Source organism: Pseudophryne corroboree, chromosome 7 (assembly GCF_028390025.1).
Source record: "Pseudophryne corroboree isolate aPseCor3 chromosome 7, aPseCor3.hap2, whole genome shotgun sequence".
NCBI classification, from domain to species: domain Eukaryota; kingdom Metazoa; phylum Chordata; class Amphibia; order Anura; family Myobatrachidae; genus Pseudophryne; species Pseudophryne corroboree.
Window position 1 is genome coordinate 507,353,010 of NC_086450.1, and position 14,628 is coordinate 507,367,637.

At 45.1% G+C, this 14,628-nt stretch overlaps 1 protein-coding gene across 9 annotated transcripts in view; it reads left to right on the forward strand.

Moving 5' to 3' along the window:
• LOC134945852 (uncharacterized) overlaps window positions 1–13,182 on the forward strand; it is a 154,711-nt gene extending 141,529 nt beyond the window's left edge. For 6 of the 9 annotated variants that reach the window (XM_063935385.1, XM_063935382.1, XM_063935386.1 and 3 more), the window contains 2 exons: window positions 9,386–9,488; window positions 11,979–13,182. In XM_063935385.1, coding sequence (XP_063791455.1) covers window positions 9,386–9,409 — 24 coding nt within the window. In that variant the 3' untranslated portion in view covers window positions 9,410–9,488; window positions 11,979–13,182. The remainder of the gene's footprint in view (window positions 1–9,385; window positions 9,489–11,978) is intronic. The other 3 variants (XM_063935383.1, XM_063935387.1, XM_063935391.1) reach the window with 1 other exon arrangement.
• Window positions 13,183–14,628: the final 1,446 nt, after the last annotated feature.

Here is a 14,628-nt window from a genome sequence, read left to right on the forward strand (position 1 = left end):
GAAGACAATCATAGAAGAGAGACAAACAGGAACTAGGTTTGACAACCAAAGCACTGACGTCTTCCTTGCTCAGGTACAGCTTACTTATACCTGCAGCAAGGAAGGGGTTGGCTAGGCAATTATGCAAATCAACAACACAGACAGCAGATTGGTGGAAATGATCAGATGACAGAATCCAAGATGGCTGCGCCCATGCAGACACTTGGAGGGAAGCTTGGTTTGCAATCCATGTGGTCTGGGAAACAGCAATGGCGGCGCCGGCCACCGGAGACAGGAGACGCCAGGCTGATAGATGCACATTTAACCACGCGGGCACAGCGGAGGCCGCGGCTGATGAAAAGACCACTCTGCATGTGGAAACTCAGGAACAGCGGAATCCGGTCCTGGAACGCTGAGCCCGCCTTAGGAGGCATCTGAAGGGTAAGTAATGGCGTCCAGATACCCGGATCGTGACACGATATCATTTATTTCGTGATGCACAATTAAACAATGCCTAAAAAGAATACAAAAATAAGAAAAGACTCAGCCTCCCAGGCCCCATAATAATGGCAGAAAATCTTTATAAACAGGGCTTCAATACCCCATTCACATAGTGACTGTAGTTTAGAATTAGTAACAATACACCATCTCCTTTTAAAAAAAGTTCAACATTCGATCCACCAACACAGAATGCCAGTCTTAAAACATTTCTGAGGGTGGTCCAGAGGGATACCAGTAATTTCTCTCCACCTAGACACTTTGATAATTTATCTCAATCTGAAAGGAAATCTTTGACTAAGTTGAGAGCAGATTCCAGCATTGTTATACGCCCTGCCGATAAGGGCGGGGCGGTGGTTGTTCAAGACTGGCAGGATTATGATCGAGAGATCATGCGCCAGCTAGCTGACCGGGAGACCTATAAACAAGTTGATTCAAATCCTGTACCAGGTATTAAACGTACCATAGACGAGTGTCTTAGAAGAAGGAGAAATAATGGATGGTTTGACGATGAATTATTCTCCTACTTATCGGTTGAGCATCCTCGGTGTCCGATCTTATATACTCTACCGAAGGTTCATAAAACTCTGGTACAACCCCCTGGACGACCCTTCATAGTGGCGGAAGGCTCTTTGTTACAATCGTTGGCCAAATTTGTAGATAGTATTCTCCAGCCAATTGTGGTCGAAAGCATGAGCTATATAAAAGACACAGGTGACTTCCTTCAACAATTGAAAAATGACTGTAAGCACACATCGTGTCTTTTGGCCACAATGGATGTGAATTCATTGTATACAGCCATTCCCCATGACGGTGGACTGGAAACAGTGCGAGCTGCGTTGACGTCTCACCACACATGCACAGTACCAACAGAATGTATTATTGAAATAACGGAATTGGTTCTACGATTTAATCATTTTTTGTATAAAGACATGTACTTTATACAACTAGCTGGCACGGCGATGGGGTCAAATTTGGCCCCATCGTATGCCAATCTATATATGACGGACTACGAAACAACCCAGATCTTCCCACAGTATGGTCATCAAATCTTATTTTATCGTCGATTTATCGATGATGTTTTTTTACTTTGGCTCGATACTGAGTCATCGTTTCACACCATGGTTAATAATCTTATTCAGTTGGATTGTCCCATAAAGTTTACGTCGAGCATTTCCTGTTCTGAAATTCATTTTTTAGATGTGCATATCAGTAAGGTTGGGGATACTTTCGTTACCTCTGTCTATAGAAAGCCCACCGATAGAAATCTGACGCTTCATGCCACCAGTCATCATCCTCCTGCATTAAAGGAGAATTTGCCAGTGTCCCAATTTCTAAGAGTACTAAGAATCAATTCAGACAGAACTAACACTGAAATTCAACTTGAAGAGGTTAAAGCGCGTTTTCTGGAACGCGGGTACACCCACAAGACACTCTCCCACTGTTTATCCAGAGCCCGTGATATCTTTGCAGGGACAAAGCCTAAGAATAAGGACAGACTGGACAATCGTTTAGTCTTTGCGACACGTTATGACAACCACTCAGGGCACCTCAACAAGGTACTTAAGAAACATTGGCCAATTGTTAGCACCGATCCAGCATTACCATTTACACGTATGGACCCCCCAATGTTGGCTTACCGCAGAGGTCCGAACCTTTAGCAAATGCTCATGAGACCCGTATCATATCCTAATGCACCTATGTCTACCACCCAGGTGCTGCAGCAAAAACCGGGCTGTTTCTCCTGTGGGAGCTTTACTACGTGTCGTTCGATGATGGTGGGGCCAACATTTTCCCACCCTCACACGGGTTCTACCATTAAACTTAAATATAATTTACACTGCAGATCAGATTTTGTCATCTACATTCTAAAATGCCCATGTGGATTGTTTTATGTTGGGTTAACTACCCGTAATTTTAGGGACCGAATGGCGAATCACCGCTCATCTATACATGTGGCATTGAATAGCGGTAAATCAGATAAGCCGGTGGCTCGCCATTTTGTTGAAGCCCGTCATCAGGTTGCCAGTTTAAAGTGTAAAATCATCGATTGGGTGCCCCCGATGGTTACTGGTGGAGACCGAACCAAGAGGCTGAAACAAAGGGAGTGCTTTTGGATCAGCCACTTGGATACGGTGTCCCCAAGAGGACTAAATGAAAATAACCCCTATGGGGTGTTCTTGTAGAGATTTCTGTTAAGTGTGTATTGTTTTTATGTATTTTGATTGTGTCTATTAGCCCATTCTCTCAGGTCCCTGATGGCATGATTTTAAATTACTTCAACTATTTAAAGATTTCTAATTAAACAAAAGGTCATTATTGTATTACATCAGAGTATACGTCTAGAGCCACGAAGTTCCCTTTAGGTCACCCGGGTTGATCATGTTGTCAACTCGATATATGATTATAATGGAGAATCACAGCGTTATCACATATTTTTTCCTAATGTCTCTATGGAAATGAGTAGGCGGGGCCGGTATAAGGTCGTTTGGGGATGAGATGAGCCTGAGCCTAATAGCGACCCATAGTTTATTTAACCAGTGAGTACACGCTGCTATAGCCTAGCTGTGTGAGACGAGCCGCGTCCACTTCCGGTGTTTGGAACGCATCGCGTCCCGCTTCCGGGTAGTGGAACGCAAGACGCTGCTGAGTATGAGCTGATAGAGGCTCCAGCGCCCCGTGGAGTGCAGCATCCATCTTTCCTAATCACAAACAAACGGTTAGTGCTGGAAGCTAATGTACACTGTAAGCATATATTTGATTGAGGAGTTTTTGGCTGTGGGGACGCACTTCCGGTTCGAGGGCGTATATATACATCCGGGGCATGGTGTTATGATTCCTGTACTCCAGACCAGAGGAGATCTTGTGGCAGAGGTCTGAGTACAAGGAAGATATGCTGGTTGTGGGAGCAGGAAAGCCTAGTAACCCCTGGCGCCCTAACTCCGTTGTCTCGCCCGTGTTATCAGAAATCCCCTGCGAGACTATGGTTGCTTGAGCCCATGGCAGCCGCGTTCGAAGGGCGGATTATGTCTGCCCAACCCCGATGCCCCCGCAGGTCTTAATGGGAGACAAGGGGAAATCCGAGACAGGGTGATAACAAGGGGCCCTCTGACTAAGCAACCAGGCCAGGGGTTACAAGCTAACTAACTAAACCAAAGGTATGTGCGGACTAGCCGCCAGGGAAAAGGACAACCAAAGATCCCCTGATCCGTTACTCCTATCCAACACCGCTGGATACCAGAGTGGATCTGTGGGAGCGGAAACCTCCGCAAAAGCTCCAGAACACAAGAAACTAAATAATAAGCAGTAAGCGGACAAGCCGCAACACACGGCTGAGCCGCGACTCACGAACACCACAAGATGTTAAAGGTGCTCGGTCAGACTCCAGGAACAGATGACAAACTTCCGAGTAAGGATCTCTGAGGACAGGAACAACCGGACTGAGCAGGACTGGAAACTCTCTGTAGCAGACACAGGCAAACAGGAAGCTATCACCGGCGTCTGTAGGAAGTCCTGAGGGTGCCTTTATTCAGGAACCCTCCAATCAAGATCCAGACAGGGTAATCTACTGAAATGCCGTGCAGCTTGTATGCTGCACGGCCAGCACATAATAAGGTAATCAAGACAGACCCAGCAACGGGGAACGCGGCTGAACGTGGCGTCCCCGTTGCTAAGGTCAGAGCGGCTCAGTGCGCCCGGCGTCTAGCGTTGCCAGGGAGCCGGCGGCTGAACGCGCACGGCGTCCCTGGTTGCTAGGCGCCGGGCCGCACCGCCGAGCGGACCCCGGCGCCTAACACATGGCTGTTCTCAGCATGTTTCCTGGGAACACATGGCCGGCTCTGACATATGGTAAGCACTTTCTCCTGCATCACTTGTATTGAGTTGTGAGATTTGCACATTTTGAATAGTAAATATCGTTCCAATAGGTTGGGCCGATCAGCCGCATTGAACACCAATGAACCCAGGATACATTATACCTAGATTGTGATCTCTATAGGTAAAAGCCAGTTTGAACTGCAAGTATCTTTTTTGAAATTATAGAGTCTTTTGGTTGTCTAACAGTCTTATATTATGCATGCAGTTGCTATAGGACCACACATGTTGCTGGCAGTCCTCTGGATCCGGATACTGCCCCCTTTTTAAGCCTTTGAGTAAGTGATCTCTAGTTTTTTAGAGTTTTTATAACATCCTTCCCATGAGTGGGTTAAATGGTCCAATTAGGCACGTTATGGTGGATTGGTATACTTTGCTAAAGGGACTGAGGTGGTTTCTCTGAATGCTTTGGTGATAAGTTTCACTTTGGTTGATGGTGTTTATTAAAAACTATACTAATTCTAAACTACAGTCACTATGTGAATGGGGTATTGAAGCCCTGTTTATATAGATTTTCTGCCATTATTATGGGGCCTGGGAGGCTGAGTCTTTTCTTATTTTTGTATTCTTTTTAGGCATTGTTTAATGATTGTGCATCACGAAATAAATGATATCGTACTGCCTTTCTTGAAAAAGATCCTGTGGAAGGATCAAAACGTCGATTTATGAGGCTACAATAAAGAACAGTTGATATTCACTAAAGAATCTGTATACTTGTGAGAGTGCGCCCGCCACCTTCGTGGACACCTATATATTCAGCGGACTTCGTTCTGTTGGGATAGCACCCACCCTGGAAGAAATGATGCGAGTACAGGACTTTTTTTATATATATATATATATATATATATATATATATATATATATACATATACATACCTGTTGGAGATCCTGCACTCTCGCCGATATAATGAATGTGTCTTCAGTGGTGGGTGCTCCCAATGGACCAAAATGATCCACACATGTATCGCAAAAGTTCCAAAATTTTGGAGGTGCACTCTCACATTCAATCGCTAGAATCAATATTTCATTTAGAATCACCAAGTTTATTGTCGACGTTTCGGTCTGATCACAGGCCTTTCTCAAGACAGGTGATTTCTGATGTTATCAGTTCAATTTCATCAAAAAATTATCTGCAAATGAACAGTAATAGCAATTATAGACGATTAGCCTCACCGGCCCCCAATGGAACCAATCAACTAACCACATGACCTTCACCAGTGATCACCCAAGGTGGTGAGGGAGTGGGATGCTCCCATAGGTATAAATAAGTATCAAACAATACCTTTATAAGCCAGTTAGCATCTAACCGCTCTCAAATAAAAGCAAACAACTTCAGTCAATTCAGAGTCTGTCAAAAAAATCAATAGATAATGGATGCTCATAAATATGCTATTAGATATGCTCTAAATGCTATTAAAATCAATGTAATGATTAAATACCTGACTTAGACGGTCAGGATGAATAGCAGCAACTTCTTGATAAATGTGCAAAGTCAGTGGTTATCTGACTAGCAAAAGGACATCTAGAGGTAAAAGTAGTGAAATTCACTAAAGCAACCAGAAACATGTCATAAAGAGCAATCTATTAGGGCCAAGAAAAACAAAGTACTTACATCTGACAGGAACTAGTCAGGGATGCTGCTGCATGCCTGTTCACTGTCAGACGGCTCTATTTAAACATCCCGGGACCGGAAGTGTGCTCCGATGCCGGAAGTGACCATCAATATTGTAAGGAGTCGTTTAACAGTCATTGTATTTCACAAAAATGCATGCGGAGGGGACACTGCATTGGCAGCATCGGACCCTCCTCTCAGTAGAGTCCAAGCGAGGGGCAACTCGATGCTATTCTCTCCGCCCGTCCCGCCGCTGCATACTTCCGTGCGGTCCACAATACGGAAGTACGTAATATGCGTTCCACCAGTGTAAGGCGTGGAATGCCTATTATAGTAGCGGCCAGCAGAGGCGCACACAATCGTATCAACCAGTGAGTGAATATGCTAAAAGTGTAGGAGCTAAATAGAAAAGAGATACGTAAAGCTCTAGCAAACACTGAATAAACGATCTGCTGGTGGATATTATCGTCCTTCTAATAATAAGAGGGGCTCTAAGGATAAACTAATTTAATGGAGATATATAATAGTCCAAACTTTATAAGTAATCACCCAAATGGTGCACTGCATGGATAAGTGATATCTCCAAAATCACACTCTGGTTAGATGTGTAATAAAATATGGTCAGTGTGATGAAGATTGGTACCAAAAGAGGCCAGTGAGTCAAACACCGACGGAAATGAAACATGACAACACTAAAAATATGAAAACAATTGATACTAAAGAAGTATCATACATACAAAAATTAATAATAAGCACATACAAAATATACATATAAAGAATACATATAAAGAAATATTATACATGAGAAAAAAAATTTTTCTTTATATATGAGAAAAAATTCTTTGCAAGAATATATGAAAAAATGCTCATAGAAAATAAGACCCAGAAGTAACCTGCACATATTTAATGCCACCCAGTATCCCTAATAGGTAATCTACCCAATATTAATAATAATCGGTAGCCTTTATTCAATCCTTGTTAAGTAGGACTAGTACAAATTACTAGCCTATATGAACAATAGTTATACATTTTCACAAGAACACGCTAAGGGGGTTAGCTTCATTAAGACCCCTAGGTGATACTGTGTCTAATGCATGGATCCAGTAACATTCCCGCTGTCGGAGGGCTAAAGTGCGATCACCTCCGACGGGATTTGGGGGGATCCAATCTATGAGTTTACACTTCAGACTAGCAACCTGGTGTCTTGCTTCCACAAAATGGCGTGCCACCGGTTTATCGGTTTGGCCAGTCTGGATAGCTATGTGGATGGATGACCTGTGGTTGGCCATACGATCACGAAAAGTTCGTGTAGTGAGGCCAACATAATACAGGCCACAGGGACATTTAAGTATGTAAATAACAAAGTCAAGATATATATATATACAGAAATAATATTCCTCATCCCTAATAGCCTCAAACATATGTTGTCCGCCCTCATATGTCATGCTGTATATGGGCAAGTGTACACTTGTAGGGTACGTAATTGGGGTGAGAGGCACGGCTGTGGGATTTTACTCCCCAGACTACCCAAAACTGCGGTTTCATTCCAGTATGGTATATATATAAAATATATTAATCAAAGTACACCTTATGGAGGGCACCCCAGGGGAACTGTCACAGACGCCTGAGAATTTGTACAGCATTGGGCATGGTATAGACTCCCCAGGAGAAGATATACATTCTGCATTTCAGGACAGAGTCCCATAAATATGGTAACTTGTTTACATACACACAGGAAAATGTCAGAAACAGTTTCCACCCAGAATACCTTCAGAGAGTCACAGAGAATAAGGAGCCAGCCACACAGCGCCCCCGGAGGCCGTTATCATGACAACCGGCTGGCACTGACTGAATAACCTGTAATAGGATAAACTGCATAATAATACACTCCCCCCCTTTCTATAACCCTGGTACCTCAGAGGATAGCTGGAGTTATGTGGAGGGCAGCTCTCCCTGTCAGCGTTCTTGATGCTGCTGCATGGAGAAAATGGCGCTGGTGAGAAGCTGGATCTGCTCTGAGGAGAAGCTCCGCCCCCTGTAATGGCGCGTCTTCCCGCACTTCTTGTATTATACTGGCCTGAGGTAAAAAGCAGCTAGCAGCAGTACAAATCCCTGATAGCTTTTGTGACCAGTTTTTAGGGTATTGCGCTGGCCCAAGGCGCCCCTCACAGCGACGCACATCTGTACCTCTGAGCCCTCCGGAGCGCAGCCTCTCAGAGCTGCGCTCCCACCCTTGTGCCGCCATTCCTGCCGGTGACCCACTTACCGGGTCCCCGGCGGCATACTCACCACTCTTATCTTCTGGCGGTGTTAGGGGGCGGCGGCATGCTGCGGGAGTGAGCGGTCGCCTCGGGGGCTTGCGATCATCACCCTCAGGAGCTCAGTGTCCTGTCAGCAGAGATAGGAGCCATTAACCTCTAGGGTTGGATCCTACTCCCCCCCTAAGTCCCACGAAACAGGAGGGCTGTTGCCAGCACCCTCCCTGTACCTAATACTCTTAGAAAAACTCCTAGGAGCTCCCCTAGCTGTGACCGGCTCCACCGGGCACAATTTCTAAACTGAGTCTGGTAGGAGGGGCATAGAGGGAGGAGCCAGCCCACACTATTAAACTCTTAAAGTGCCCATGGCTCCCAAGGGACCAGTCTATACCCCATGGTACTAAATGGAACCCCAGCATCCTCTAGGTCTAGGCCGTAAGAGAAATGTGAATTCCACTAATCAGCGTGTGTGATCTTTGGTCACCAGTGGGAAGGCTGCTCTGGTACAGCTGTTTCTGTTTCCGACATCTGTGAGACTCCCGCCTGTGATGTCCTGTCTGCATGAGTGTCTGTCAACGCTAGCGAGTGATAGGAACTAGATCAAAAGAGTAGGTGCCTCCAGTGGTTGGGATATACCGGGTCTGGTCCTTTCCTCTTATATCTGCAATGTTTGTGCCTCAAAGAATGTTTTTCTGTGTTTTGCCTGGTCAGGACATATGGCCTTTGTGCCCATTACCATGAGTGTGAGTATGACATGTGACGCCACTAACTGTACCTGTAGGTCATCAGTCCCAAGCTGACACTAGGCCACAGTGTGCACAGTCCTCTGGGTCTAGGTTGTCTTCCCACATCGGTGTGGATGGTCCGCTTTGTAGACATAGGGCTTATATACAACTAGTAACCGCACCCCATATTTGTCATGTCACCTCAACCTGCCCCCACTACACTTAACAATGCGCAGTGGTTGTCCTCTTTGGGTGGTCTGTCTCACCGTTGTACTTGTCGGAGACAGGACAGACCTTAGCCGATTCTTCTACAGATAAAGACGATACACATGATTTTCTATGGCCTCCATTGCAGTGATCAGAAATGAGTTTAGCGCCTCTGGGGTTTAGGGCCGCTGCGGGTGCCGCTGTCACTGATGCTACTGTTCTTACTGTTACAGCAGAATCGTCCCAGCAATGGTTAGAGGACAGTCCATCAGAAGGAGATGGGTCTGATGTCTGAATCTGTACCGCCCGGTGTGGTGACACCTCATTCTGCGGACGGTAAGTTACTATAGTGCATTGATGACTTATTGTTGTTGGGGGGTGATTCTAGCAGGAGAGATGGTTCTTCAGTAGTACTGTAGGGGATCAGCACGCTAAGTTTGCTAAGCTAGAGGAAAGGTGTTTGGCCAAGAGAGGGACAGTCATTGTGGATAGTGATCAGAGCCCTGTCTTCCACAACCTCATTACTGGGGGTGAGAGTACAGCGGGCCAACGCAGCTGTGCTTAGGGGCAGTCATCCTGGGGTCCATCCAAAAATACTTGGTGGAAAATTTGCAGACCTGTTTTCCTTTATCATGAGGCCTACTGTGACAAATCACATGGCCCTATGTGGGCACTGCTATTATGTAGTGTTAGGACTGCTGACATTGGAGAAGCCTTGGCACGGCTCAGCAGCTAAACATGTCTTTGCAAACGCATGTGACTAATTCTCTGAAATTTTATTACCAGATAGGTTCAGGTATGGTTACAGGTAATTTTTTAGTGTACTGGGGGGAAACCAAGGGGGGGGGGGAGCACCCCCCCCTCCCCCCTGTCTGATGTTTTTCTATTACCCATAAGTCTAAGAAGGAGCTTGATGATGAATAAGGAGGAGGTGAGGAAAGTATTTTGCAGAAAATTGGAACGGGCAGTAGTTAGGTCCCTATGTGACAATGTTCTGTCATCAGCTGAGATCAAGGGGGATTTGAGGGCTTGGGGATCCTTATCTGACTTTAATGGTGTAGTTTTTATTTGCCCCTACTTCATCCAATAATAGTTTACACCCCATGACTTATACAATGCGATACAAGGAGTTCAGTGCATTTTGAATGGAGATTGGTGCACCCCTCCGTGGCATCAGTATTGGGTGGAGATGGGATTTAGGGCCTAATTTAGTATGAGATGCATCTGCGATGTGGTTGCATGCTGAAGCCCTTGTGCAGTGTGCTCACGCGCAGGAGCCACACTGCAAGTGCGCACACAGTGAAATGCATCGGCATCTCAAATATGCAAATGCCTGATTTGTTGTGATATTTTTTATCGAGGCATATTCAAAAGGTCTGTGGTGGCTTTCTGGCTGGACCCAGCGCGTTGCAGAACTTGTACTTTTTGTACGTTTTAGAAAAAAATGGAGACAATGGCGCCCTCTAGTGTAGAATCTTTGCGTCAGACTTTTAAATCTCTAAATTCACTCCCAAAGTGCTCATGTGCCATAATGAATAAAATAATAAGATGCCTATAGGGATGCTGGAGTGTTCTCCTCATCAATCCAAATGTAGGACATAAAATATAAATATGGATTAAGCCGAGCATTCTAGCTAGTACGTTCACTATGGTACGAGCGCAGCCAGAAGCCTGTGTGCGTCACCCCTATTACTCATACTGTGGCACACTGGAACTGCAGGGGTTAACAGATACTGAAAAAGTTTTAAAGCCAATCAGTCTTATCACTGAGTGGGGGAGTTCCTGGTCTCAGACAGTTTTCTTCTGCATGTAGGGGGGAGGTCATGAAGTGAGACAAACAGATGTGAAGGGCACATGAGCAGGAGGAAAGCCAGTGCTGGGACCGTGGAACAGGGGAAAGTGGGTTCTGCAGTCCCTGGCATGATGGAGAGAAGAGCAGCGTGTGGGTGTTGCTATGAAGAGAGGGAGAGCCCATATCTGCAGTGTAATATGGGAGACTGCAGCTTCAGTAAGAGAGAGAGACCGCAGTGTGAGAGCAGCAGTATCCAGAGTCCAGTGAAAGGAACAAAGGGGGATCCCCACCTTTAGGGGTACCCTAGAAGAATGACGCCAGGTGTGAGTCTCGGGAGAGGATGTATCAGGGTGAGTGGTTGTAAGCCACGCGGCACGTTTAAATCCTCCATCAACTAGACTAGAGTCCTTGTTGTATCCTGTTTAGATAGGCTGTGAGAATCCCCAGTGAATAAGGGGGAAAACACACTGAAGAGAGTTACAGTTTGCTGCTGTAGCACTACTGGTCCCAGGATATACTGATATGTACTGATGTTCACCATTGATGCTGCTGCAATGAAGTTCTGTATTGGAAGAGGTATCTTCATGTAATGTGATGTAACTGATACGATTAGTGTGCTGGAGGAGATGAGGAAGTATGCAAATGTTAATCCCACTATTATACTTTTTTTTTTAGTATTGTAAATAAAATGTGTGCGCTGTTCTTGATCAGATGGCCTGGCGCCCAATTCTTCCTGCGCTGGCACTTGTAGTCTACTACCACAACGTGCATCTAATTAAACTCCTGAGTATTCAGGGACCCACTGGTGCCTGTTCCTCACCCACAACCAGCCGCAGCAGAGTAAGTGTGCAAAATATATTAACTGCGACAATGCAGGCATATTTGCCTACCACGTACCGGGGGCGAAGGGAAGGGGGGGGGGTTACATATACACTCTATACACCCCTCATTGTGAGTATATGACAACTTATATGGACAGTCAGTGTCCAGCTCTGCTACAGCTACTTATACTGCTCTCCCTCTTCTTCCCACAGCCGGACAGCCTGCACCTAATCCTGTGAAGTCTCTCACCAGCAATACCTCACACAAGGGAACCAAGAATAAAGGACATGGACAGCGATATTCAACATAATAAAGGAGACATTTACTGACACAATATGCAATGCGTCCTAGTGACCAGTCTCCTCTGTCAGAGTCATTAGTCACTGTGCGCTGTGCAGGGAGAGGTCATTGCTGATGTGTTATTGGTCAGGTTCAGAGTATATAAGACATTATAACATATAATGGTTCCTTTCCCCTCCTGAGCACCACGTCATAGATGATTCATCTGCCTGGCCGATGCACCAAGTACAGTACAGCATGTGCTTTTATTACTCATATTCAGCTGTTATTGTGTTCTCTGCGTTATATGGTAATGTTGGAGTGATAATTATACTGTTTTGTATTCAAGTTAATAGGAACATAATTAAAAAAGTTTGAAATATTGAAAAACGGATTCAGCCAAATCCGACAGCAGACAAAAATCCTATTAAAGGCTCTCTGCACAAACCGCCCACCCACCGCGAGAGGAGAAAATGAGGGCGAGGCATTCAGTGCCTCATACAGTGTTATATGGTCGGGTGTCTGACAGTGTGGGGGAGGGGCTGCGTATGCTTTAGGGGTTGGTTAGGATTAAGAAACAAAGACATTAGAAGTAACTACATTAAACTGAATTGTTACCCAACATCTGTTCCCCTTCCCCATCTACTGTAGCTGAATCATTTTATATCAGGGACTGCGCACCCCTATAAACGCTACAGTGTTCCATGACTCGGTACTGACGACTGGGAGCAGGTGAGTGTGCTAGACACTGGCATAGATGTGGTATGGTGTACCGAGGACAGTTCTGACAGGGCTGCTTGGTAAAAATATGTTTTATTTGAAATAATTTGTGGTAAAGCTGGGTACACACTGAGCGATATGTCATCTGATTCAGTGGATAGGACTGACCTATCACTCACATCAGCGCATATCAGGCAGTGTGTATGGGGAATATGGGCTGACGGCCAGAACACTCAACTGTGTAACCAGTTTAACCCTTTGAAGTTCTGGAAAATTGGTGTTAGTCCAGTTTGCTGTCGGTTCATACAGTAAGTGACAAGAACAGGGTTTGGGTTCTTCTCTGTTGTTTTACAGTATTACAGTAACACTAATAGCTGTGTGTGTTTAAACAAAAATAAAACAGTACATTTGCTGCAAGTCTGCTTTCCATTATTCATTTTTTTTTTCATTATTAATACTAAAAGCCCATTTAAAAAACATAATTAGGGGTATACGCTATGGAAAAACCCATGTAATGGAACATCAATGTTTTGCACCTATACACTTGCCCAATCAGACAGGCAGGCAGTGTATACGATCCTGCTGCAGACCTGCTCGCAGAGGGTCAGTCACAAAGCGTGGTTTTGCCGGCCGCCGGCTTACCGACAGTGTGGCGAGCGCAAATGAGCCCCTTGCGGGCTCGCCACGCTACGCGCGCCACACTATTTTATTCTCCTTCCAGGGGGGTCGTGGACCCCCACGAGGGAGAATAAGAGTCGGTATGCCGGCGGTCGGGCTCCCGGCGCCGGTATGCTGGTCGCCGGGAGCTTTCTTTTCCCCTGTGTTTTTTGAACCTGGACCTGCTCAAAAAGCCTGGGGCTGGTTAGGCTTTTTCTTTTTTTGGGGGGGGGGACCCCACTTAATTTGAAAAAAAATAAATCTTTAATTATTTCCTAACCTTACCAGACAGGACCTCGCACAGATCTCGCTGTTCTGTACATGCTTCTGTCAAACTCGCCGATCTGAACCTGGGCTATTTTTAAGGAGAGGTTTTGTAGACTTGAAGCTTATCAAATTGGCCGAGTTGTATATTTTCCATAGAAAAACATCTGGATGAGTTTTGGTAAAGGCAGAAACATGTGGGTTTCCCTGTTCCCGCACCCTATTACTTGTGTGAGTCTTAAAAAAAAATGCCTGTTTTAATAACTCGGCCCCTATTATATTTACCCCACAGTATGTGATGTGACTAATATAGAATGAACAGCTGCATTACCAGTGTACACCAGCGGGTGGCACGCTGTTTCTAAGTCCATTTTTTTTTACTGTTTTTTGTTTGTTTTTTCTTACAGCATTTAGCTAAACAGCTTGATAAAGTTTTGATGGCAAGATATCCACCTAGAACAGTGATGGGTAACTTTATATACTTCAAGAGAAATGTGCAGCCCTATTACCCTTCATTTCAAGAACTATTATTTCCAGTTATTTATATAGCACACACATATTCTGCAGCGTGTTACAGAGAATATCCCTGCCCCAGTGGAGCTTACAATCTATATACCCTATCACATGTACACGCACAAAACTAGGGTTTCAGAATACAATGTGCCTACCAGTATATTTGTGGATTGTGGGAGGAAACCGGAGTGCCCGGAGGAAACCCACGCATGCACAGAGAGAATATACAAACTCCACACAGTTACGGTTGTGGTTGGAATCGAACCCAAGACCTCAATGCTTTTAGACAGCAATGCTAACCATTACACCAACTGTGCTACCCAATTAGAAAACATTAATTGGAAAATTGTTACACACACTACAGATTTTAAGACTTTGTATTGGAAGCCGATCTATCAGGTATCCTGGCAATGCTTCTTCTACCACTCC